Source organism: Lasiosphaeria miniovina, assembly GCF_030549165.1.
Source record: "Lasiosphaeria miniovina strain SMH2392-1A chromosome Unknown B0T26scaffold_2, whole genome shotgun sequence".
In the NCBI taxonomy this organism is placed as follows: Eukaryota; Fungi; Ascomycota; class Sordariomycetes; order Sordariales; family Lasiosphaeriaceae; genus Lasiosphaeria; species Lasiosphaeria miniovina.
In genome coordinates this window covers 3,007,685-3,031,386 of record NW_026848221.1, presented here as the reverse complement: position 1 = coordinate 3,031,386, position 23,702 = coordinate 3,007,685, and the positions used below count along the sequence as shown (strand labels likewise).

Below are 23,702 nucleotides of genomic sequence, written 5' to 3'. Positions count from 1 at the left end.
CGCGATTCCCGCCGGCTTGAACAATCGCAAAATGACGAGCATCAAGCGCATCGTCATTACCAGCCTCGGGAATCCGGGCCAATACCGAGACACGTACCATTCTATAGGCCACATTGCGCTCGAGGCGTTACAAAAATCATTAACACACGACCAACCGCCCTTCACGCCCGAGAAGATCGGCAGCCAGTACACCCTCGCGTCGGTCGGTCCGCGAATCACACTATGGCAGAGCCCGTCGGTCATGAACTACTCGGGCAAGTGGCTCAACAGAGCGTTTACAAGCTACGTCAAAGATAACGATCTCCAGCTCACCGATACGGCGCTGATTGTCGTGCACGACGAGCTGGAGGCCGAGCTGGGCGCGATCAAGACACGGGCCTGGGGGCAGAGCCCGCGCGGCCACAACGGCGTCAAGAGCTTGCACGAGTCCATGAGGTGCCGCAACTACCCGTGGGCGCGCCTTGCCGTCGGCACGGGGCGGCCGTCTTCGCGCGCGAACCACGCCGTGTCCGAGTTCGTGCTCAGTAAGGTTACGAACCGCTGCCGCTCCGTAATCGAGGAAACGGCGCCCCACGGCATCTTCCAGGCCGTGACCGCGCTGGTCGAGGGCTGGGAGCAAGAACCCGCGCCGAAGCTGGAAGTGCCCAACTATCCACGGAGAAAACCAACTGTAAGGGAGCTCTTAGGAAAGAGGTGGCCCCGGCGGATACCTGTGTATCGACTGGATTACGACGCTAAGGTGATGGATTTAGACAGAGGCTACGGGTACAAGAAAGAGTTCTCACTAGAGCCTGATGGTACGAGAACGGATCCGGGACGCTTCTAGGGTGACTTGCCGCTGGGCTGCTTGTCTGCAGTTATCTCGGTAGTATTACACGCTAAATGTCCGCATCCTTGGGCAAACGATCAATAGAATCGTTGACTAGGGTCGACATGGAACCCTGGCAATTCTGTTGAATATATCAACAAGAACTATATTAATGGTTCTATCAACAACTATATTAATGGAATACTAGCCATCTTCTCTCTTCAGCTCCCGTTCCGAAATTTGTATATGTCCCCTGGTATGTAGCCGGCTTGCAATGCTGGGAGTCCATCTCCGCGCCGGACCTCAGATCTTGGAACCCCTAGCCTTGCCTCCGCTCCCCCGGCTAGCCCTAGGCCCATTGTCGTGGTCGGCGGGGTCCGCGCCGGCGGTCTTCTCGGCCTTGAGGCTCGTCGCGTCGCCCTCGAGGCTCTTGCTCGGCGGCAGGGCCCGGCCCTCGCGGATCTCCTCCGTCATCATGCCGCGCACGTGGTGGCCCCCGCGAAGCTTCTTCTCTTCGTGCGACCCGCCCGACGACGACGGCGGCGTCCGCACCGTCTCCGGGAACCCCGCGTCGTCACCGGCGCCGCCCGTCTCCGCCAGCGACGTTAAGTCGCTCGTCTCGGCTTTCATGCTGATGGGGTCGCCCAGCTGGCTCGGGTTCGCGCCCTTGCCGTGCAGCTTCTCGGCGGCCAGCTGGCGGAGTGGCTTGTTGGATGGCGACATTTTTAGTGTGTGTATGTGTCTTGTCGGGGCGGGATATAGGGGACGTGTCGGTGGTTGAGTCAAGCTGTGGTGTACGTCGTTGGTTGAGTCAAGGACTGGTGTATATGTTTCGCAATGTCAAAGACGGCGGTAGAGAGGAAGTTTATAGTACATTTGTCGGTGTTGCTGGATACAAATCCTATATGATATAATGATCAAAAACGACTGTGTCAAGCAATGACGTCGACGACCGAGTAAGTTTGCGCTACCGGAGCCCGGTATCCTATAGCGGCCTGGAGGGACCGCCAACTGGTGCTAGTCCCGGAGCCAGAGAGAGGCTGGTGCGTGCGTTAGACGGTGTTTCGTACAGTAGTCACACCTTATGCTACGGAGCTGGGAGCTTTGTCGCCGAGGCAAATGCTGCGCGGTTCGTGGCCTTGCTAATTAGAGAACCTTTGAGCGGCGCCGTTCGTTGGGAAACAGTGCTAATATTTGCTACAGGCGCCATGACGCCATAAAGCATAGTTAGCAGAGACACCAAAGGATACTTGGTGGGTGCTCTTTGCAAGATTTGAGGACCATTCACGTTTGCTATGTTCTATCTGTTTTACGTCCCATGTTACGGGAGGTATATTTTAAAGTACATTTCGAAACGAGCTTTCTTCTCGTGGGGGAACTAGCCGTCAGACCTACGAAACCTTCTTGAGCAGGGGGTATAAGGGGCTTGAGTCCTTAGTCGTGGTGTTTTGGTAACCGTTGTGAGCTATGTGATACAGTCGGGAACTCTTGTCTTTACTTATCTCTATCCGGAAACAGGAATGTACGTAACACCAGTGGCTATATTCACACCTGCAGTAGCTTTCAAGCGACCTGCACCTGCATATAGCTTTCTTTGTGTTCTTAATACCTATGGAAAGGGGATACTACTCTTCACGGTTTACTGGGCCGGATTTGTAGGTCTGAGACTCAGAAAGGACGAAGCGACCACGTTTTCTCTTGATGAATCTTGAAAGGAGAAGATCAGGCATTTCCAAGATCATGACGAGGACCGACAGACATTAAAGGTAGAGCTGCAATAACTATTGCTGTACCCAGGTCTTATTCATGATCGCAATGAGTGGTATAGTCGCCGATGCAGAGGCACTAACTCGGAATCTTGGCGAGAGATAACACGGATGTTTGATAGAGCAAACCGGGGCCTTCAATATAGCATCCTGTGCCTGTCTAGAAAGGGCCACTAGAAGAGCCCATGGAAGCTTCCAAGCTTTATCATCCTTTGGACATACAGAGGCCACCAAGGCCTGCCCAGGCCGGTTGAGGCTGATTTGCCAATCCGGGAAAGCTAGCGGCATCCCACTGATATTGATCTAATAAACGTCTCTCTGACTTGTGGTGTTTGTGGTCGAGCACGGCACAGCGCCATGCATAATAAAGGCTGTATATATCCCCCCAAACTTGCCACCAGCCAATGAGGGACGGTTCGGATCCGACGTGAGCAAAGTTTCTGCTAGGTGCGGGGTCTCGATCGGCGGGAAAATAGGATTGATGGCTGTTGAGTAAATAAATTCCAGATTACCCCCTTTTGGCCGGCAAATCGTCTCCAAAACAACACGGCAGCCCGCACATGGAGCCTTTGGCGTCCCGACGCCACGCTTCTATCGTCGATTGATCCAAATTTGCATGCAGAGCCACGCTCAACCGGGATCCACTGCGTGGGAATTGCTGGTCGAGAGAGTGTCTTCTTGCTTTCCGTGCCAAGAGCCGAAGTTGATAGGAAAGATGTCAGGGGTAATCGTGACCCGAACCAAAGATCCGCGGATAAAGGCCCGGGCTGTCCATAGAACCCATGAAATGCGCCTGGGTGTCATGCGGATTTTGCCCTGTCCTCGTGCAAGTCTTCCTACCAACGTCTGCACTTGATCGGGCTGATATCCGAGGCCCCGACCGGCCGCTCTCAAGCACGGCATCACAACATCAATCCGTGGACGACACAACCGCAATGCATTGGACGTCACTCGCTGCCCTCGGGCTCGCGGCGCCCACCTCGGCGCTGCTTCGTTTTGGGTGCTCGCAGATTGTCATTGAGCGCCTCGACCCCTTGGTCAACCCCGGTCAAAACCCGTCGCCTCATCTGCACCAGATCATCGGCGGCGTGAGTGTGTCCTGGGTCCACGCCGGCTACGGGGAAGCAGCTAACAATAGACGTGCAGAATGCGTTCAACGTCACGATGGATCCGACCAAGGACATCTCCAAGGAGGCCACCTGCACGTCGTGCCAGTTCTCAGAGGACTTCTCCAACTACTGGACGGCAGTGCTATTCTTCCAAGCCAAGAACGGGAGCGTGCACCGGGTGCCCATCATCCCCAACGTGGGGTTCGAGGGCGCCAGCGGCGGCATGACGGTGTACTACATGCAGGACGGGCTGGCGAACTACGCGCAGACGTCCAAGGTGACGGCGTTCAAGCCGGGCTTCCGCATGCTCATCGGCGAGGCGTCGTACCGGAGCAAGAACCAGGCGGCGCGCTTCCGCCAGATCACGTACACGTGTCTGCAAACGCCAGGCACGCGCTACCCCGAGTCGGTCAACTTCCCGACCAGCCCGTGCCCGGCCGGTATTATGGCCAACGTGCGCTTCCCCACCTGCTGGGACGGCAAGAACCTCGACTCGCCCGACCACATGTCGCACATGTCGTACCCCGAGACGGGAACTTTTGAGAGCGGCGGCCCCTGCCCGGACTCGCACCCCGTCCGCGTGCCCCAGCTCATGTACGAGACGGTGTGGAACACGAGCCGGTTCAACAACAAGGCGGACTGGCCCGAGACCGGCCAGCCGTTTGTCTGGGCCATGGGAGACCAGTAAGTGTTCGTGCTTAGCTTCAGGCCGGAGTAGGCCTGGCCGAAAAAGACAGAGGTCCAGATGCAAGATTGAAGGAGGGGGGGATTCTCCTCTGGTTTAATCCGCTGACAAGAGCTCCCGCATAGCACCGGCTTCGGCTCACACGGCGACTACGTGTTCGGCTGGAAGGACGACGCGCTGCAGCGGGCCATGGACTCGACCTGCTACGTCAACTGCCCGACCCTCAAGACGCAGGGCATCTCGGACATGAACAAGTGCACTGTGCCCGTGACCGTGGACGAGAATGTCGACGGCTGTAAGTGTCTCCCCCGCACGACTTACTCCCCTGACCCGCATGGGGAAAACATGCTGACTCGCGGCCGCGATCGATTTAGGGCTCCCTAGTCTCCCGGGAAGCCCCAGCGAGATGTAAATTGTGGCTACGCGGGTAGTGAATGCTAGATTACGTGGATAGAAAGGGCGAGACGGAGCAAGGTAAACCCGGATTTGCTTGTATACTCTTCGTGATACGCAATAATATCCAAAGTCGTTGCATAGATCCACTGGCTGTCACTGAACCTCGCCTGCGAGTAGAGCGTCGTTGAGTTTGTTAAACGAGGTGGTGGCAGTTCTGGCAGAACCCGGACACATTTCTTTCGAGTGATCTCATTCCTCCTTGCCGAGGCACACATCGTTATTCAGAGCCACATACAGCGACACACGGTCGTACCTGCACGAGGTTTGCCAACTCCCAGCCTCTGCCGTACGCCGTGGCACGGAGGGTGGGATGCAGTCACCGCCTGGCCAGGACAACTACCGAGGTCTTCTAGAAATGTGCGAGGCACAAGACGGGCACTCCCAAGCCTGACAACCGACATTCATTCCGCGGCGGGTGCTACCTGGTTCGTGGTCAGCATGGACTCAAGAAATGGCACGACACAAACTGGAGGAGTAGAGAACATTCAGGGGAGGCATGAAGACGAAAAATAAGGATCTGTCTTCAGACTAGGACTACTGAGACAGAAAGACAGAAACAACCAGAACATTAATTATCAATGTTAATATACGCTAATATGTATCTTGGCCAAAAGAAGAATTTCCTCCAAGGTTTCACAACACAATACCACATGGACCTGAAGAGTTGTACTGTAAACGCTGAGTTGTACTGTAAACGCTACGTCAGCCACGCCGTGGTCCTCCTATTGATCTTGCATGACTCCACCCGGCCATGGCTGATTGGTGGCCTCCCAGCGGCGCCGCAATTACAACGCATTAACAGGCTGGGGAACGATGACGTCGCGCAGGGCTGCAGTGGCACGGTGGAAAATACGCATCCTAGCTCTAGGGTCCTAGCTCTAGGGATACGAGAAGGGGAGAAAAAAACATAATTACGGGGCCACGTTCAACTCCACACCGACATCTTGACAAGGCACGAGAAAAAAAAGGCCAGAATCCGCAGCTCTAATAATAGCTATTGAATGGGGCCCGGCAAGGCAAGGGGGCAACGCTCTCGTACTCGCACTTCGCATTTTAGCCGGACTTTTTTGGGCGGCGACCGCCGTCCGTCTCGCTTGCTCCAAAACCTGGGGTAGCACGGGCACCTCGGACCTAGGAAAACACACGGAAGCCAAGAAAAGAGGGAGCTGAAATGCAGGAACCCAATCGCCAAAATCCCAATTAATTAGCAGCTTTATGGGAGAGGGAGCCAAAGGGATCGTTGATGTACCATATCGGGAAGTACATATATAAAAGCCCGGGGAGTCCCCAGGTTTTATGCCTGCGAGCGCTAATCATGGACCCATAGCCGATCGCCGGATCGTCATCGTCATCTCCAGTCTCCACGTCACATGCCCAGGCAGACGGATTGATTAGCGAGCAGAACCTTTTCTCGTTCTTCATTCCATGCACGAGAGCCGTCGCGTGTCGAATTAATTATACTTTATCTGCCTCACTTGTCGCCTCGAACGCAATATTCTTATATATACAAGAAACCTCCCCAATACCACCGCCACGACAATGCATTCCACCACCCCTCGCACCCTCCTGGCAGCCCTTCTCGCCCTGCCGCTAATAGCACCAGCGACGGCCTCGCCAGTGGCAACAATAGCTACAGAAGAAACAGCAGCATCTGAGGGCGGCTGCACGGCGGCGTCGTTCGGGGCGTTCGCGTGGGGCGTGCGCGGGTTCGACTTCCACGCGTCGTACGTCTTCACGACGCCCGCGCACCAGAACTCGTGGGGATATGCCAGCTTCAACCTGTCCAACCTGGCCGACGGGTCCGTGGCCGCGTGCGCCGCCGCCAGCAGCCAGCTCAGCGACTTCTTTTATGGCAACCTGGCCTACGCCTGCACGTACCCTGCCGGGTCTGAGAGCGGCGGCAGCGCGTCGTTCGACTTTAACCGCGCGACGGGTGCGCTGCGCGTTAATCAGTCGTGGACGTGTCGCGACGAGGATCCGCAGTATCCGTGAGTCTTCTTTTTCTGCTTTTGTTTGTTCCTGATTGGGTTATTGGCCAGGGAGCCCCGGCTGACGCGAGGCGACCAGGACTACTTTTACGGGTTATGGAGCTGTCAACTTGAAGCTCGACTGCACAGACACGCAGTACACCAACCCCAACTGGACCATGGGCCAGATCTACTCGGATCGCGAGATCAAGTGCAGCCTCGTTGATGTTGACGTTACGCCGTACGAGCTGACGGCCCTTGCGTGATGCGGGTGTCGAGCTGTTAAATTCCTCTGTTAATTGACTCGGAGAATCTGAAAGCATTGAAAATTGGCGTTAATTGATGTTTGGGTCGTCTTTCCCGGTATTTGGATGTGTAGGCACTCATTGGGCATCTTGGATGTGGCCGTGGAGTGAGCGAGCCGGTATGGTGTAGCCTTAGCGAATAATGGGTAATGATGGGGATATAATGACGGGATGGGACGAAAACGAGCTTCAGTTGCTTGCAGAGTTAACAATTGACATATAAAATAAAATAGAAACCGTCTTGAGCATCTCTTTCTTTGTATAAATGAGACAGACGATGTTGTCATGTTTGTCAGCAGACAAATCAACTCATAGCTGCCGATTTCGGCTTCTCCGTCCTGACGATCAGTCCCGAGAAAATTTACCTGTTTTTTATGAGAAAAGAGAAACGAAATAGATAGATACGAGTTAAATCGTCCTTGACTCAAAAATTCCAACGCTTAGCATTTGCAAATAGCTTATCGTGGGCTTCACGAGCTGCGGTGTTGACTTTCACACCTGGTCTCAGCAACCCTAACCCTGTGCTTATCGCGCTTGCATTTAGTACTTATTCCCGGCAAAAATGCCGAATTTGTCATTATCAGATTACTAATAGGCTCTCAACGGTCGAGGTGGGTTGGAAGGCGCTAAGACGGCTCCAAAGTTCCGGATCCACCTCCTCATCAAGCCAAGTGTGTGCGGGGCTGCGTTTGTGCGCCATCGACGAGCAAGCACGCAATCAGCGCGATTGATATCGCCATGGCACGGACGGAAGCTGCCCCCGACAAAGAAGGTTACGGGCCAATGGAGGCGACCAACCACACGGCCGATGGCTTCCAATTCGGGAATCACGCCATTCCGTCTCGGCCAGCGGCCCGTCCGGCTGCTACTGTCCAACGTCAATCGCCTCGTCACTGTCCACCGTTACGTCGCCGATGATGACCCCGACCGACTTTGCTAGGTAGCTATATAGGCAATTGTCTTGCACCACCACACCGATCCGTCACTATCAATCAATCAATCAATCACCTGCTTGCGACTCGAGCCTGGAGCTGATACAAAGACCAACAATCCTCCCTAATCCTCTTTATTCCTAATCAAATCCTCTTTATTCTTCATCAAATCCAACTCCAACGACAAGAATCGTCACACAACCGCAGCACTACCCCTCCCCGACAATGGCGCCCGGAATCCTCGTCGACGAGCTCCAATACCGCCCAACAGATGCAGGCCGCACATCACAGCCAAAGGAGGACACAGCCCCACGAGACATCTTCCCCGACGGCATCCGCACCTCGGGCCAGCACCCCCCTCTCTACGACGTGCTCCGGCCGTACTCGGACTTCCCCAAGGAGATCACGGGCCCGACGGTGTGGAAGCGCGATGACTACGTCAACAACCCCGAGCGCTGGGTGCACCCCTTCACCGACGACGAGGCGCAGGAGCTCAGCGACACGGCCGACGCCTTCATCGCCAGTGGCACGCCCCTCACCGGCATCTCGCAGGCCAACTTCCCGCTGCCCCGGCTGGGCAAGGTGCTGACGGTGCTGCGCCAAGACCTGCTCAACGGCAAGGGCTTCATCCTCTTCAAGCGCTTCCCCGCCGACGTCTGGGGCCCCAAGAAGAACGCGGTGGCCTACATGGGCCTCGGCACCTACCTGGGCTACTTTGTGTCGCAGAACGGCCGCGGCCACGTGCTGGGCCACGTCAAGGACGTCGGCGACGACCCCACCCAGATTCACAAGGTGCGCATCTACCGCACCACGGCCCGCCAGTTCTTCCACGCCGACGACGGCGACATAGTCGGCCTGCTGTGTGTCCACCGCGCCGCCGAGGGCGGCGAGAGCGACATTGTCAGCGTTCACAACGTCTGGAACACGCTGCAGCGCGAGCACCCCGACGTGGCCGAGTTGCTGACCCAGCCCGTCTGGTACTTTGATCGCAAGGGCGAGGTCTCGGAGGGCCAGGAGCAGTGGATCCGCCAGCCCGTCATCTACCTCGAGAACGGCGGCAAGGGCCGCCTCTACTGCAAGTGGGACCCCTACTACGTCCGCTCCCTGACCCGCTTCTCCGACGCGGGCCTGGTCCCGCCCCTTAGCGACGCCCAGAAGCACGCCATGGCCGTGCTGGAGGAGACGTGCAACCGCCTCGCCCTGCACATGGTCCTCGAGGTCGGCGACATGCAGTTCGTCAGCAACGCGCACCTCCTGCACGCCCGGACGGAATACAAGGGTAGGCGGCCCAAGTTCTCGTCGTCGCCATGTGTGTCTGTGTGATCTTTTGCTGACATTGCTGCGTGCAGACTTCCCTGCGCCCGCGCCGAGGCGGCATCTCCTGCGCCTGTGGCTAGCCACGCCCGAGGGCGAGGGCGGCTGGGCACTGCCCATGCCCGACAGCCACGAGAAGAAGCGCGGCGGCGTCCAGGTCAACAACACGGCGCCGAGGGCGCCATTGGATGCCGAGTGAGGACGATGCTATCTAATTATATTTTCTGGCTTTTGTTTTCGGCGGGCGTGCTCGTGTTCCCAGTCATAGCAGCATGACCCGACGAGGTTTTGGAAATTCTATTAGATCCTGGGGGGTGTTTCTCTTAGAGCGGGGCCGGTGTACATAGTTGCGAGAGCAGATGCCCCCATCAGAGAAGATGACGCTTTGTTTCCGGATTGGGGCCCTTTGATGCGAGAAATGTGATGCGTGGTCCGTGGAGCGGCCGGGCGCGACTTGATGTTCCAGGGTGGCTCCGAAGCTAGCTTCTTAGACGGTGCTGGAGCGAGATCAATCTCGCTCTAAGATCTAAACACTGGTCACTAGTTGCGACGGCCTGTTGGTGGTGTGGTGGGCAGCCCGAGGTGGCCGCACCTCGCATTTCCTGCGGGGGGCGGGGGCCATTGGGCGGCCATAGTCCGAGGTGGCCGGCCGGCTGGGCCACCTCTCGCATTTCTTACCGGGGCGGGGGCGGCCGAAAGTCCGGCCAAAACGTTCTAGATGGCCTTGGGGATTCTGAGGCCCTGGGCTTACTAACGTAAGCTGAGGCCTAGTCTCAGTAATTAGTCTGGACTCTGGCTGTGAGGCAACCAAAACCCGAGAAAACAAGCCTGCCTGGCTCTTATCTTTTCCTCTTCATTCTTTTGGTTAATTCCTCCCGCTAACACGGCGCGTCACTAAAATCAAGGCCTGCTCGATTTCGCCTCCGACCTTGAGAAGCACTTAAAAGATAGCAGGCTTAAACAGCTGGCTGCAGTTTCAAATAATTAGACGAGAAGCGCGGGCTATTTCTTCAGCCGCAGGCGGGCGAGTGCCGTATCGCGTTGAACTTTCTCTCCAAGAACAGCGCAGGCGCAACGCTGATAAAGTGCATATGGCCCAGCCCAGGGACGGGTATATGGCACAGCGATGCGCTAGTACACCTGGGCATTTGATTTTGGCCTCGCCCTGGCGCTGTAAGGTGGCTGGAGCAGTCTGTGTAGGGTGGTCATGGAATTCTAGACGGTATAATTGCTGCGGGATTTGCTCGGTTCAGTGGGAATTTGGACACTGGAAATGCAAGTATTATTGGAGTGTTTCCTCTATTAGGTCAGGTATTCTGTCCTTTATAATAGCTCCGAGAATCAGCTTCGCAGTCGCTCCTTTAATGTAGAGTCTCAATAAACGAGTACCCGAGCCTCTGCCACAGCTGTGCAGTAACTAAAACTCTAAAGCGGGTTGAAACGGGCCGCCAAGGCCCTCGACCAGCCCGTGGAGAAACATGGTCTCGATTAGCGGCTTCAACCTCATTAGCGCGTTGTTTAGTCCGAACCTGCGGGTCCGGCTCTCCGAAATGGACTGAATCCTTCTCGGACTTCCTAAATCTTCATGGCCCTAGCCTGCCAGAACATTGGAGTTGGCTAGATGAGGCCTAAGGTATCAGGCCTGGCTCCAAACGACGAAGCCTACGTCGCCAAATTTCTCTGAAACGCTTGCGAAGCTGGTCTAGTACTCCAGCTGGGCCGTAAACTGTCGGACCGGCCTAGTTGGCTGTGGCGTAAATGGACCAGGAATTATTAATGCTTTGCCTTGCTTTTTTTTCTTTTCCTTTTTGCCTCCTCGTTTCTTCGTTTTTTGCCTTTTCAAGCTTTTACCGAGACGCTAAACCCACTGGGACCAAGTCATCATGCCAATCCAAAGCCATAACAGGGAGGATGACGCTAACTCCGTGTTAGAATCGTTGGCGAATCAGTCACTGAATGACGCATTGAAAGATACTCTGGAACTCGGCAAGGTTAAAGATGTCAAACTCGACGAACTCAGAACCAACGCGGATCTAGACCTCGCACGAATTCAACAGCTTGTGAAAGATACTCGTGCCCTCGTGGCCGGCGAAAGGAAGGGGCAAGTCAAGGATGACGAAGGCAGGATTCTTGACGAGGTGAAATCGAAGAGCAATCCACCTAGAGTGCTACTAGGCGTTAAGCAAAGGTACAAGGTTACGGACGCAACTGTCGATTTTGACGTCCTTATCCACCGCTTCGAGACCAATTACGGTGCCGAAGGATACTTCGAGCACCTCCTGAGGGAAGACAAATCTGATCTGAGCAAGTGGAACAACAGGCCAATGCTTGGTTCGAACCCTCCAGCTCTTGCTCTCGGGCATCTTGCGCTGGTAAAAGGGTACGACATAATCATGTGGTGCCACAATAACTTTCTTTTCAAGCTCGACTATGGCAAAAAAAATGGTAGAAGAGATGGTAAGCCCCTTTCTAGTACCTCGTCTTGTCGCAAAAGAAGAAACTAATCTTTACCCTCTTTTGCTCTACGCTAAAAGCCGATGAGGCCGAGTTGAAACGTAAGAATCCAGCTCTGTTTGTGCACCCCGATTAAAAGAGTGTGGTTCCGCTGGTGAGTCACCTCCATAAGAGCTCAAGCTAATTCAACGCTCATTCAAGGCCTGCTCCAATTTGCCTCGAAGATCGAAAGGCATTTGAAAGAGGGTACGGTTCCCGGTCATGTCGAAGGGCCGAAGCCGGAGGTTAAGGTCTTTACGCCTGGGAGTACGGCTGTGCCCTTTATTAACCTAGGGCCCGGGAGATATATGACTGCTTTGGAGATGAATAACTCTAAAAAAATTCATGTAAAAGTAGACGACCCCAAAGACGGCAAGTATTACGTGGCACTCAAGCCTCTGGATAACGCCAAAAATTTTGTACTGGCCGAACCGCCGTATCCGCAATTACGAGAGTCCGTCGCACTTGAACTCCAGAGCAAAGGCATGTGCAGCTTTCAGGTTTACGTCGCGGATAAGAAAACACTTGTTATCCTGGATCGGTACACCGTGGATTTCAGAATTTTAACGCCAATTTCCGCAGCCGGCTAGGACTAGGCTGCTATACGATTCTAGATGCCCATCAGCTGTGGCATTTCCTTTTTCTTCTCGTCATCGTCCACATCATCAGACATGCTAGATAGCCGTACGGGTTCTACATATTACAATGCTACCCACTCGAAATAGGCTATTAAGGCAAATTTGTGATCCGAAGCAGTGAATCGACGCCGCATCAAGGAGGTTGCAAAACACTCGACCAAGCTTGGAGAAGAAATGCAACAGAGCACAATCAACTGAAACCAACAGAGCCTGGGGTGATTGGCGGACCAAGGCGGCTTTTAATGTGGTGCCACGGCGACCTGTGGGTCAAGATCCACTGGGAGCTCCCCATCGACAACGTTTCCCACCGTTACAGGGAGTTCAAGGCCCGATAACATAAAAAAGGTCGAAGAATAACAGGCGAAGAATCAGGCGGCGTGGGCATGGACGCTGGCCGACGAGGGTTATAAACTCGGCACGGCCCTGGACAAATACTTGGGCAGCCCTAGAGGGCAAGTGCGTAGAAAGTTGCTGTACGCTTACGATCCAAGCGAGAGGCTGGTGCTAGTTGTGGGCTGGCCTCCAGTCAAGCACGATTTGTCGACATCCAAAGCCAATCCGTGGGCTGTGGACGTCAACGTAGATAAAAACCACCACTCAATAGAACCACAGAACAATCAGACGTTTTGGCATGCGCTTATCGAGCCCGTGGCCAACGCCGGGGATTTCATGGAACTCCAGCCACCAACACCCGGGAGTAAGCGAATACAACCCATTGCTAAGAAAAAGGGGGAGGGAATGTTCAAACTGTACCGGGCACAAAAGAAGAACCTTCTCGTCGGCTGCGTCGATTTTTATTTCGGGGTTGTGTAAGGTTGGAGAGAGCAACGGAGTCGCTTGCTTCCGGAATGTTCATTCAGCTGAACGGAGCTACCGTAGGCGAGCTTGCGAGCCGGAGGTGGCGTAGAGAGACTGTATTCTATATTACCGTGAGGGTGCCGAAAGTTTCCCGCACAGCGATCGGCCAGTTTTCGTCCGTGTCGAAATGGACTCGAGGGACTGGTCGATCGGATGAAGCTCGGACAGGTTAAGCCGTGAAATGCCGCTTTGCTGTGTTGTGGTTGTGTCAGGAAGGAGCAATTTCCCAATTAGTAGATATAACGCGTAAGCTGTATGAAGGAAAGCGCCGCAGACCAAGATCGCCGTAGGCACTAGGGGTCCTAGGGGGCTTGCCCCCTAGAAATCCAACATTAGACCATGAACATCGAAACATTAAATTATGACGAGAATTTGTTTTGGTGTTGAGGGGCTATCGCCGCGGGCTCCCTTTGTTCTGCTTGTCAAGATGGACAAGTATGACGTTACAAGTGCCTTGCGTGCGGCGGATTACCAGCGCCGTGTTGACACCGGCGAAGTGTTGGTTCCGGGTGTAGCCTAGATAGCAGAATCGACTTTTTCTGCCTCAACCATGCTGTTTACTTTGTGATGACTCTCCTGTGTTTTTTACTTTTAACACAGTTGACACAGTTGACACAGTTGAGTCAACCTTTGGCTGCGAGTTATGGCACAAAGCGGGGTTGTCCTTACTAATTTAGTAAAATTGCCCAGCCGCCCATTCCCTCGAGCGAAGCGAGGACAGGCCGCGGCAGGCGCCGCCGGAGGCATCCGTTCAGCTGACCCCTTCCTGACTGGTCAGGTAGCTTATTTTACTTTGGCAAACCGCCTGGTAGGAGCAGAGACTGTAGCATCGCCGCGTGCGGCGGGTCTGATCTTTTCTGAGGTTAATTACCTAAGAAATTATAAGTACCACGCATATTCCTTCGTTTCGGTCGTAAACTAGTAGTCGGAGATTCGAAGCGCCAATCTTGGCGGTTGGGATTGTGGGGAGAGGAAAGAAAACGGGGGACCTCGCAACGAGCGAATGAACGAACTCCACTAATGGCGTTCTCCACCTTTCTCACTGGCCTGCTCCTTTAATTGGCCGAGTCGATTAGAGACATCCTCCTGGGCATTAGGAGCGAGATTGCATCTTGCATGCACAGAGAATCAGAGACTGAGCCAAACTCTGCTGGACCAGACAGCCCGAGTCCTAGTTGGGACTTTTTGAAGACTCTTTCTGGCCGACCATGATGTGAAACGGTGCGCGTGGGTTTTGTGGGGTGTTTGGGTCAGAACCTGGCTGCCTGAGGCTCTGGGTGACGGCCGTTCCTTCCGCTAGCTCCTTCTCGCAATTCCTGACGGCGGCGAGGACCAACAGACACGAGAGGCCCGGACGGCCCCATCCCCCGTAACATCCAAACCCACCAACTGACGCCTAGAATCTAGCTAGGAAACCGAACCCGAAACCAGCTGCGCCGCCTAGGTGTGGATTTGAGCCAACCTCTCGCCTTGTGCACCTTGGTTATGTACCCCGGGCCCGGCCGCCGCCAAAGAGTAGTGGCCACGGGGAATGAAAAGGCCCTGCGGTATTCCATTAGTTCGGAGGCTGCACCACTAATTATTTCCAAGCTAATTATAAAGTAAAGCATTGCGGTCATTTTTCCAAAGAAAATGTTGGCTTTGGTAGCCTCAGTGCCAAATTACCCACGTATTCATCCCGTGTCCAATAATTTCCATTCAAAACTATTATCCGCGACGTACCGATTCAAGAAGCTGTTTAACCAGTCCAGCCAACCTCAATTCTGTTGCCAGTTATGCCGAAAGAGCCCCCTGCACCCCGTACCAACACCGAGGCCAGAACTCCGACTACACGGACCGGACCCCAACCATCCGGTATCAAAACTGAGGACCAATCAATGGCATTGGACTCTACCTCTCATATCCGAGCTCAGACCCTCCCTATCAAGTCCGAGGACAACGAGGACCAGACACCGACGTTGGCCTCTATCCCCTATGATACAAATGAGGCTCACCTTATCAAGACTGAGAACCAACATGACCAGGTGGGAGTTCCGATGGCAGCGTATTTGGGAGCTTTGGCGAGTCAGATTGACACACTCTCCCGGACCGGAAGACCCGACTCTGGGGGAATGAGCACAGCAGCATTGGAAGTGGTGGAGATTATCGGGTTCGCAAAGATGTCCTTCAAGAAGGGCCGCGGCGAAAATGCCGTCGAAATCGAACACTCGCCCGTCGATGCGCTGCAGGGGAAGGTGCTCGTCCACCGCTTCGTCGTGGGCGCGTTCCGCGAGGTGCGGTTCAAGACGCCCAAAAAGGACAGTATCAGCGTCGAAATTCTCCACTTCACCACACAGAGATGGGCCAAAGGGTGCTTCTTTTACCGTGTGCTCAAGGCCGCGCATCCCTCCGAGTGGGAAAAGTCGGCGGAAAATCTGGGCCAGTTTGCTCTCATGAAGGATAGAAGGGTCATCGTCTGGTGCCACAGTGCAGTCGTTATTGAGATTAGTCTGTTGAGACCCCCGGGTAAGATCGCAAGCCGTGCTCCTGGTTTGTCTTGTCGCTTTCGTTGACACAATCTCCTCGGCCTCATAGCCAGCGACGTGGTATTTCAAGGTGAGAGGTTCTTCTTGCAGCTATTAACCAATACCCTAGTGACTTCGCGGGCCATGCAAACGCCTCCTAAAGTTCAGTTCTATTCCCGCTGACATTGTCTCCCGCCATAATTTAGAGATGCTCGTCTTTGCCCGTATCATTGACGGCAAGATTCGGGAAAGTATCAAAGACATCGACGCCGCGTCCACGTTGACGTATATCCTGCCTCAGGTGGAGCTTGGTCTGCCCAGGGCAGGCGGCACCCACCCCAGGCTTTTGAAATGCGTTATAGGGGTGCCACAGGAGATCACGATATTACATATCTGGAGAGGAATCTCGTTTACTGTGGTCGAACTAGACACAAGTGGCAATGTTACTGGCATTACTAGCGATGTCAGTCGCCATGTTAGGTGGGCAATTGTAGGACAAAATTTGAGAATTGAACCCCACACCCGAGGCACAGGCAAACTGAGGATTATAACAGTGGAACCACATAGTCTCCTTTCCCGCTCCTTGGAATATGGTTTTGAGATAGCAGCTACATAGGCAGCGACAAAGGAACCTGTAGGGGGACGAAGAAGATAGCAGTTTCACCCTCCTTTCATCGCCATCCGATGCCGCCTTGTCCACCACCACTTGGTCCACCTTGAACTCTGGCGTACGCCGGCTAAGGACTCCCTTGAAGGTCTCATGGTTCCACGTGGCAACTCCGATGACCTGCTCGGTAACCTCGAGCTGACCGCGGTAGTAATTGAGAAAAAAGTAAAACCTTCTATCCTGCCGTGATAACTGCTGCCTCGGTGATCCTCAGAGAGTCACCGCACCGATCAAAGAGCAACTTCATCCGAGTTGGCAGCCCTGACCATAGCCCCTTCTCCAATCCAACCAAAGTCTTTCTTTTGCCTAGAATAGCGGCAATGATCCGGGTATTGTGCCTCCTCTTTCCACCCAAGACGCAATGAAACTTATCCGCGGCATCTAGCGCGAGCAGGAGGTCGGCGTTCTCAGGGCGCAGTCCTGGGGTTAAGTGGTCTGCGGCTTTCTGGAATTGCTCGTACGGGTCCTCTTGAAGTCCGAAATCTGCCTTAATTAATGACATGTCAAAAAGCGAGCTACTCGACTAGGACATCTCGGCACTAGACCCCTCGGCGTGTTCCTCCAGCAGTCGCTGACGAGCCAAAGCTTGGTAAGATTCGGGCGGCTCTGGCCTTGGCTTAACCCAGCCAAAGACTCGCTGATGGTTAATCACGTATTTGTAGAAGCTCGATTTGGCATTTTCGTTCAGACATGTTGGTAAAGGCCAACTGCAATGTTGGATGACCAGATATTGAATGTGCGTACTGCGCTCGGGGTGTTGTTGACATACAATATCGGCCCCGCCGTCGTGTCAGCTTTAACTTTAGTTTCACCAAGTTGCTTTAAAATTGGCCGTGCGAGCCCGACAAAGACATTTTCGTCTAATATTGCCGTGTTCTTACTCCGAGAAAACGGGATGCCGGTCCGGGAGGCTCCAACAATCCGCGCCTTCAAATCTTCCTTGGTGATTCCTACTACGCAGCCTGCTACGCGAGGGTGATGGTCAGTGTCGGTAACTGCGGGGGGTAAGTTTTCCATATTTAATAAATGTTAAAGTATGGCTAGCTACTACAGTTATAGGCCCTAAAGTGTAGGGCACTATAGTGGTTGTGTTGGTGTGATTGGTGTTGTGGGCGCTATACCCAAATTGTTAGCCAGACCCCACAGCACCTACTCGAACCCCCTACGAGCCCACTAGAAGACTGTCGAATACAGGGCCACTTACGGCTTCTAGAACCTTCTAGAAGACCTATCCTTTCCCTTAGATAGATTTCCTTTCAAGTAAGCAAGCATTACACTCACCACTCTTTGTACTATAATCCTTCTATAATACAACTCCTCTCAGTCTTCTTCAGCACTTCTGTTGCCCCCCCAAGACCCTGTCTACAGGGCAGAGTCCCCTGTAGCCTACGAGGTAGACTGCTGAGCAGAGTCCTCGCAGTCTGTCTGATTCCCTCAGTGCCTCACACAGGGCACTGTTGTACTGGACCGTAGGGCACAGTTTCCTACGATCTACCCTGCACTTAGCTCCCCACCTACGCTACCGCTTCCGCTCCGCCTGGCTACAACACGCAGTTCAACAATAAATAATATATATATTTATGGGTGAGGGTACGAGTTGTTAGCCGGATAATCACGGAAAGTGTTGGGATAAAGACATTACAAAAACGGTGATAAGGCGTATGTACTCTGGTTAGGTACGAAAGCCATGAATTTGCGAGAATGGCTAAAACGGCGCCTTCTGTAGTGATGCACGCCCCAGATTAAATATACCCGAGTGTTTCTCTTCTTCCTCCCCCTCTTTGGCCGCGGCCGGGCCGGGGGTGCAACGAGTCGAGTTTCACTCAAATGCGCACCCAGGTGGCGCAACCTCGGGTCCGAGTTTCCGAGGCAGATGCTAGGCGACAATTGGTGGGCTCGGATCTCGCGGAGGCCAAAGTCCTTCAGAACTCTGTAGTCGGTTGGTTCTTGCCGCCGTCAGGAAATGCGAGAAGGCCGCGCCACGATATCGCTAACAGGCAGCCGGTTTTGCACTCGCCAAAACCCGGCGCGCGCCGTTTCATGCCATTTTCGACCAAGACAGGCCCGGGCTCCAGAAAGTCCTGGCTGAGATCTGACCCGGGCTGTCTAGTCTCGTCGAGTGACCCGGGCTGTCTAGTCTAGTCGAGTAGTCTAGTCGAGTTAGCAAAATCCAGTCTCGCCCTCTCTCCGTCGACTAGCTACTTTGCTTCCCTGACATCTAGTCGCGTGTGGGCCTTTTGCCTAGGTTCTGTCGTTTTTATTGCCATTCCTTGACTGTTGAATGCACAGGCAGTTATGTTAGGTAGCCCCGCGGCCGAAGCCCCGCAAAGGCCAAGTGGCCCTAACAGAAACTACTGACAGGGTCGAAGTCAGTGGTTAACAGACAAATTCGTATGCATAGCACTATCTAAGAAGCAAATAAAGCAGAGAGGACTTGATGAGGGGCAAATGCCCACTCGTTTCAAAAAACTGCACGAGCTTCAGAAATCGGGATATGACGGAAGTAAGCCACATATTCAGAGAGAAGTAAAAACAATAAAGATATCACGTTGGTCGTGGTCGTGGAAAGTGGTTGGGTGGGCGCAGAAGTGGGAGTAGGACCTAGGGGTGCGGCAGCTTTGCTTAGTCGAGGCCCGAACCGACGCCTCCTCGCTCGCACTCCCGGATAGTCCGAGAACGGGACCGGGCGGCGGGCCCCAACAACCAACCGACCAACCGAGGCCGGTCAGAGTTTTGAGCGAGTTTCCGCAATGCTGCGGCCCCGGAACGGACGGATCTACCAACAAGGCCTAAAGCAGCTAACATGGCTACCTAGCATTCTTCGCCATGGCGCTAGACGGCCGAGAAACTCGCAGACACGAAACGGTTGGCTGTTGCATATCCGGCCGGACCCCGGCGCAGAGGCTAATATCTTATTCTAGTCTGCACCCGGATGGGATGACATCTCTCTCGCCCTCCGTGGTTTATGATTCTCACTATTAAAACACTCTCAACCCCGATCGAAGCAACACGCTTTCTCCAAAGCAAGGTTTGCGGTTTTCACGATTCAAATCAAGCCAAATTCTACACGCTCCCAACTAGGACTACTCGTCTAGGCAACAGACAGCTGCTCAAGGAAACGCCAGCATCCAGTCAAGCATTCCCGATGGCTACGATCTCCCATGGCTCTGGGGCCAGTCTAACGCCAGAGCAGTTAGCGATGGACTTGGCCAGGACTGGGATACCAATCGACCGAAACAAGAGCGCCGTGGCGCCAGATCAATCCTCCATCTTCCATGTTGCAGAAATGGCCTTACGCCGTAAACTACCACCGGATGCTGTCACATGGGTCCCAAATCTCGACATAGTAACTTCCTTCGAGAACTTCAAGGGTCTACAGGCCAGTCTACAAGTTAAAGACCGAAACAAAGCTAATTTCAGTCTTGAGTTGTACCACACCTCCACACCCGAGGTGGCCCAGGCCTTGTTCCACCATAAACTATCTCTTGATGGCCAACCAAAGTTTTGGCGCAGGCCGCCCGAGCTCAAATTTGGCCAACTTCTGCTAGTTAAGGAAGCGATACAGCAAATCATCATGTGGTGCCACAATGACATCTTGATAGTCATCAACAGTAAACTCGAGGCTAGTAAGAAGCCCCTTGCGCGCCGTTGGTCCAGTCTCTATAACCTCTGCTAATGGTTTATCTAATTAGCGAGCGGAACACAGGCAGGTAAGCATTGCGCGGCTAACTATGATCATAGACGCTCAAAGGTGTCTATGATAATTAACAACAATTGAAACAGCCCCCCCCCCCGGCCGCCATATCGTCTTACTAACTTGGCTAATAATTATATCACAGTCCTCTACAACTTTACAAACGCAATGGATGCCTACCTATGGGGATCATAATGAACCCTACACAGAGGGCTGTATACGGGCAACTCGTCTCTATCTGTTTGATAATATAATTAGATTCGGACAGGAAAGGAGCATGGGAAGTAAAACTGGAAGACGATTCCCCGGGAGGGAGGGAATGGAAAATAAGATTGGACGAGACTCGGAAGTTGTGCGATAGGATATTGGTTATCCCCACAAAACATATGACGCCAACGGCAGTCTTTCCACCTGTTCCAGCAATGTCCTGGTGCTCGTAGGTCCCCAGAACAGAACCGCTTCGGTAGAGGATCTTGTCACGTACAAGGCCGTGAAAAGGGGCTCGGATTGGTACGATTTTGTCGCAGTTAATAAGTCGCCTCTCGTTTGAAGCTCCTCGACGCTTTATTTGGAGGTCTTTCAGCGACAAGCAGGCGGCTAATTAAGTGGGAAGCTGTTCTGGTGTAATATATCAGCAAAAGATAGTCTGTTCAAAAAGTAGAAACCGCCGTCCCCTGCCCGCTCAATTCGCTCATTTGTGGCCTTTGCTAGATTGCTCGAAGTCCCAAAGAAAGGAGCAACCATTCTGGCGCGCGGCCTCGCGGGTTTTCAGTTGCTACTCAGAGCCATCGAACGAGCACTCAAGAATCAGTTGCTGAATCAAGTAGTTCCACGCGGCAAAGCAAAGATAACTAATTACCGGCCGGCAATGGAACGAACATTACCTACGCATCCGGAAGATACGGTTCAAAACCTGGTAAAGGGGTTATTGAGGAATGACTTAGGTCATAGCGAGATAATTAACAGCTTGTCCTGGGATGGACTTTTCAGCAGCCTACTATGGCGAGATGACCATTTCTTACAAGATCTCGGCACGGCAGAACCTGGGGTACTATCTTAACGGTCCAGTGCCAGTCACCCTCAACCTTGAAAGGCGAGTGGTGAGCAGGGCCGGCGTCTAAAAAGTGTATAGCTGCAAAGGCGTGTGCGGTCCTGGTTCCGGTTATTTCGAACGGCTTGCTGGTTATTTTGAACGTGGCGCAGGTGCCCACGAGACGGTAGCTGGACTTGCCCGCTAGGAAGTCGAACGTGCCACTGACGTTGAGCAGAATATCCTGGGCTTCGTATAGAAAGATCAAAGCCTAGACGCGCGGGAACTAGTGACGGTTCTTTTATTCTTTGAAAGACAAAAATAAAAACAGTAGCAGCAACCACGTAAGCTGCGTATAGGGGGGTCATTTTTTTTCTTGTTGCCATGGCTTAGGGGGGAAGGCTATGGTGTGCGCGCTGGCCCATGTACTCTGGCTTTCGCCTCCTGGATCTTTGAAATATTCTTGCCATGCTGGGAATGGAAGATTGGGTAGTTGATTAGGTAGCGCACAAGAAGACTATGTGGGACCCGAAAGCGACGCGGGGCGTTGCAATTTTAAAACGAAACAAGCATAGTAAACCAGCTTTGATGTGCCCAAGGCGAAAACTTCGATCTTGCATGGCCGTGTTAAGGTTCGTGAGCCGGTCGGTATGACTCTGTCGGTGCCGTTCAATTGTTTGACTTTTTGGTGCATCGCGGCAAATGCCTATGTTCCCTTTTAGTGTGCGTGATAGACACAAGGCATTTCACTTTCGTGATAAATCTAACTGCAACAGTCCCTCCTTGAGTAGAGCAGTCTGCTAGTTGGTTGATTATGCCAAGGAAAAAGAGGGGTACTTTGACTCCCTAGTTAATTTGGTACGAGGTCAAGTCCCTTTGCGAATCCACCGACTCGTGGAGAGTGGATAGGCCTAGGCGTTGTGCCCGGGGGGCAACTTAGCGTAGGATGCGGGAGGAATATGGCCCGGGTTCATGGGGCGAGGGTTTTGGTACGAGTCGACTCCTTCTCGCATTCGAGAATCCTAAAAGGATCAACCAGCGACCACCTCAGGCCAAAGTCTTAAGCGAGTTTCTGCAATGGCTGCGGCCCCAGAGCGAATGGGCCCGCTAAATGAAGCCTAATGAGACACACCAGAACCGTTGACCGTGGTCGTGGGAAGTTCGGTTGTTGGGTACGGGCGCAGAAGCGCGAGCAGGGCCTTTCTTGGGGGTGCGGCTGGTAATCTTAAAGCTGCTGACCTTGGTTGGTCCGAACCAGGGCCTCCTCGCACTCCCAGATAATGAGTCCGAGAACGAGACCAGGCGGCGGGACCCAGCGGGTCCCAACTAGTTCCGTCCACCAGGCGACCAGCCGAGGCCGGTGAGAGTTTTGAAGCGAGTTTCCGCAAAGTCTGCAGCCGAAGGCAGCCGACGTGGCTGGTAATTATCCCACGGCATGTTGCAGGGATAGCCAAGCCGAAATCTCCGCCGCAGACACACGAAACCGTTGGCGGCGGTCGGAGGAAGCGGACTACCATGTCAAAGGGGGGGAGGGGTGTGTGCAGGGGGTGGCAAGCAGACACCCCCCAAAATCGAACAAAGGGCGGCTCAGGGGTAGTGCCATACTGTATTATTCCGAGCTATACGCCGTGTGGCACTATAATTCGGCCTGGCCCGACCCTATCAGGTCCTAGAATCCGAGCTCCGTTTTGGTTTGCATCATGTCATGTTTTACCTTCACGCTCGGTCGCGCTACTCGATTATCCCGGGCTAATTAGGGACCTACAGTAGGCACCTACCTGAGATTTGCCTGCGGAAGGTAAGGCATGGGCCTTACCTTTCCTATAAATTGGCCTCCGGCCACTTACTTACTAAATAATCCTACGTTTTCCTGAGAGCTCTCAACCAAGTATGAGGCTACCTACGTTGTCGATATCAATTCCTCGGTAATACCCAGCAAGGCATTTATCTTCTTTTAGGAAGTTTAATAATCATTCTTATCCTTTCCGCACACATTGCAAATCATGCCAGTATCGGGTTCAGCCACCATACCGCCCCCGCCCCAGGAGACACTGGATTTCCTCTCGTCAAAAGATCGGGTTTCATTCGAGCCGGTTACTGCCGCTAGATGGGAGAACAAACTGCCTAAGATTGATGGAGAGGTCCCAATGGCGAGCACAGCCTTCATTCATAGCAACGGTATTCGTCAATTCATGAAGAAAAAACTCACTGGGTGGTTCAGTAGGCCGTTTGAGGTATCAGAAGACAATATACAGCCAATAACTCTCGATAGTCTCGTTCACGGCATACATAACAAGGTGCATATTCAGTTCCGAGACACTTCGTTCTACCTACAAATCTACCACACTTCGACAGCCGATTTTGCCGAGAGACTCCACAATAAAACATTTTCTCCTACCGCGAAAGATTGGCAACCAGTAAACCTGGAAAAGTTCGCCAATACTGGTCTGGCCAGGGGACAAACCGTCCTTATATG

At 53.5% G+C, this 23,702-nt stretch overlaps 9 protein-coding genes across 9 annotated transcripts; 7 read left to right on the top strand and 2 right to left on the bottom strand.

The window, feature by feature from the left end:
• Window positions 1–31: 31 nt before the first annotated feature.
• Window positions 32–743, top strand: B0T26DRAFT_738260 (peptidyl-tRNA hydrolase; the record flags this gene model as incomplete). The annotated part of the gene is made up of 2 exons (XM_060443571.1): window positions 32–640; window positions 687–743. The coding sequence occupies 2 exons, from the start codon at window positions 32–34 to the stop codon at window positions 741–743; spliced, it is 666 nt and encodes a 221-aa protein (XP_060300472.1).
• A 368-nt stretch (window positions 744–1,111) lies between these two features.
• On the bottom strand, window positions 1,112–1,531 carry B0T26DRAFT_747928 (uncharacterized protein; the record flags this gene model as incomplete). The annotated part of the gene is made up of 1 exon (XM_060444898.1): window positions 1,112–1,531. The coding sequence occupies one exon, from the start codon at window positions 1,529–1,531 to the stop codon at window positions 1,112–1,114; it is 420 nt and encodes a 139-aa protein (XP_060300471.1).
• A 1,978-nt stretch (window positions 1,532–3,509) lies between these two features.
• On the top strand, window positions 3,510–4,780 carry B0T26DRAFT_672259 (uncharacterized protein; the record flags this gene model as incomplete). The annotated part of the gene is made up of 4 exons (XM_060439429.1): window positions 3,510–3,662; window positions 3,703–4,367; window positions 4,494–4,663; window positions 4,743–4,780. The coding sequence occupies 4 exons, from the start codon at window positions 3,510–3,512 to the stop codon at window positions 4,778–4,780; spliced, it is 1,026 nt and encodes a 341-aa protein (XP_060300470.1).
• Window positions 4,781–6,363: 1,583 nt separating this feature from the next.
• B0T26DRAFT_638622 (uncharacterized protein) lies at window positions 6,364–7,057 on the top strand (the record flags this gene model as incomplete). Its single annotated transcript, XM_060437059.1, has 2 exons — window positions 6,364–6,812; window positions 6,892–7,057. The coding sequence occupies 2 exons, from the start codon at window positions 6,364–6,366 to the stop codon at window positions 7,055–7,057; spliced, it is 615 nt and encodes a 204-aa protein (XP_060300469.1).
• Window positions 7,058–8,253: 1,196 nt separating this feature from the next.
• B0T26DRAFT_738257 (uncharacterized protein) lies at window positions 8,254–9,541 on the top strand (the record flags this gene model as incomplete). The annotated part of the gene is made up of 2 exons (XM_060443570.1): window positions 8,254–9,307; window positions 9,378–9,541. The coding sequence occupies 2 exons, from the start codon at window positions 8,254–8,256 to the stop codon at window positions 9,539–9,541; spliced, it is 1,218 nt and encodes a 405-aa protein (XP_060300468.1).
• Window positions 9,542–11,225: 1,684 nt separating this feature from the next.
• On the top strand, window positions 11,226–12,425 carry B0T26DRAFT_672256 (uncharacterized protein; the record flags this gene model as incomplete). The annotated part of the gene is made up of 5 exons (XM_060439428.1): window positions 11,226–11,799; window positions 11,877–11,897; window positions 11,936–11,950; window positions 11,998–12,102; window positions 12,190–12,425. 5 exons carry the CDS (start codon window positions 11,226–11,228, stop codon window positions 12,423–12,425), a joined length of 951 nt encoding a protein of 316 aa, XP_060300467.1.
• Window positions 12,426–15,317: 2,892 nt separating this feature from the next.
• B0T26DRAFT_140897 (uncharacterized protein) lies at window positions 15,318–16,564 on the top strand. Its single transcript, XM_060433398.1, has 3 exons — window positions 15,318–15,836; window positions 15,906–15,926; window positions 16,042–16,564. Exons 1-3 carry the CDS (start codon window positions 15,368–15,370, stop codon window positions 16,449–16,451), a joined length of 900 nt encoding a protein of 299 aa, XP_060300466.1. The 5' UTR covers window positions 15,318–15,367; the 3' UTR covers window positions 16,452–16,564.
• A 2,464-nt stretch (window positions 16,565–19,028) lies between these two features.
• Window positions 19,029–20,728, top strand: B0T26DRAFT_140866 (uncharacterized protein). The gene is made up of 4 exons (XM_060433397.1): window positions 19,029–19,367; window positions 19,424–20,128; window positions 20,195–20,212; window positions 20,342–20,728. Exons 2-4 carry the CDS (start codon window positions 19,468–19,470, stop codon window positions 20,389–20,391), a joined length of 729 nt encoding a protein of 242 aa, XP_060300465.1. The 5' UTR covers window positions 19,029–19,367; window positions 19,424–19,467; the 3' UTR covers window positions 20,392–20,728.
• A 1,723-nt stretch (window positions 20,729–22,451) lies between these two features.
• Window positions 22,452–23,393, bottom strand: B0T26DRAFT_672253 (uncharacterized protein; the record flags this gene model as incomplete). Its single annotated transcript, XM_060439427.1, has 5 exons — window positions 22,452–22,617; window positions 23,005–23,015; window positions 23,078–23,086; window positions 23,131–23,147; window positions 23,258–23,393. 5 exons carry the CDS (start codon window positions 23,391–23,393, stop codon window positions 22,452–22,454), a joined length of 339 nt encoding a protein of 112 aa, XP_060300464.1.
• Between the last annotated feature and the right edge of the window lie 309 nt (window positions 23,394–23,702).

Bases quoted from the DNA above. Each gene is read 5' to 3' on its own strand.
- B0T26DRAFT_140866 (XM_060433397.1), top strand. From the start codon at position 19,468: ATGATTCTCACTATTAAAACACTCTCAACCCCGATCGAAGCAACACGC.
- B0T26DRAFT_140897 (XM_060433398.1), top strand. From the start codon at position 15,368: ATGGCAGCGTATTTGGGAGCTTTGGCGAGTCAGATTGACACACTCTCC. The intron at 15,837-15,905 runs GTAAGATCGCAA...TCGGCCTCATAG, and splicing joins TAGTCTGTTGAGACCCCCGG to CCAGCGACGTGGTATTTCAA. The intron at 15,927-16,041 runs GTGAGAGGTTCT...GCCATAATTTAG, and splicing joins CAGCGACGTGGTATTTCAAG to AGATGCTCGTCTTTGCCCGT.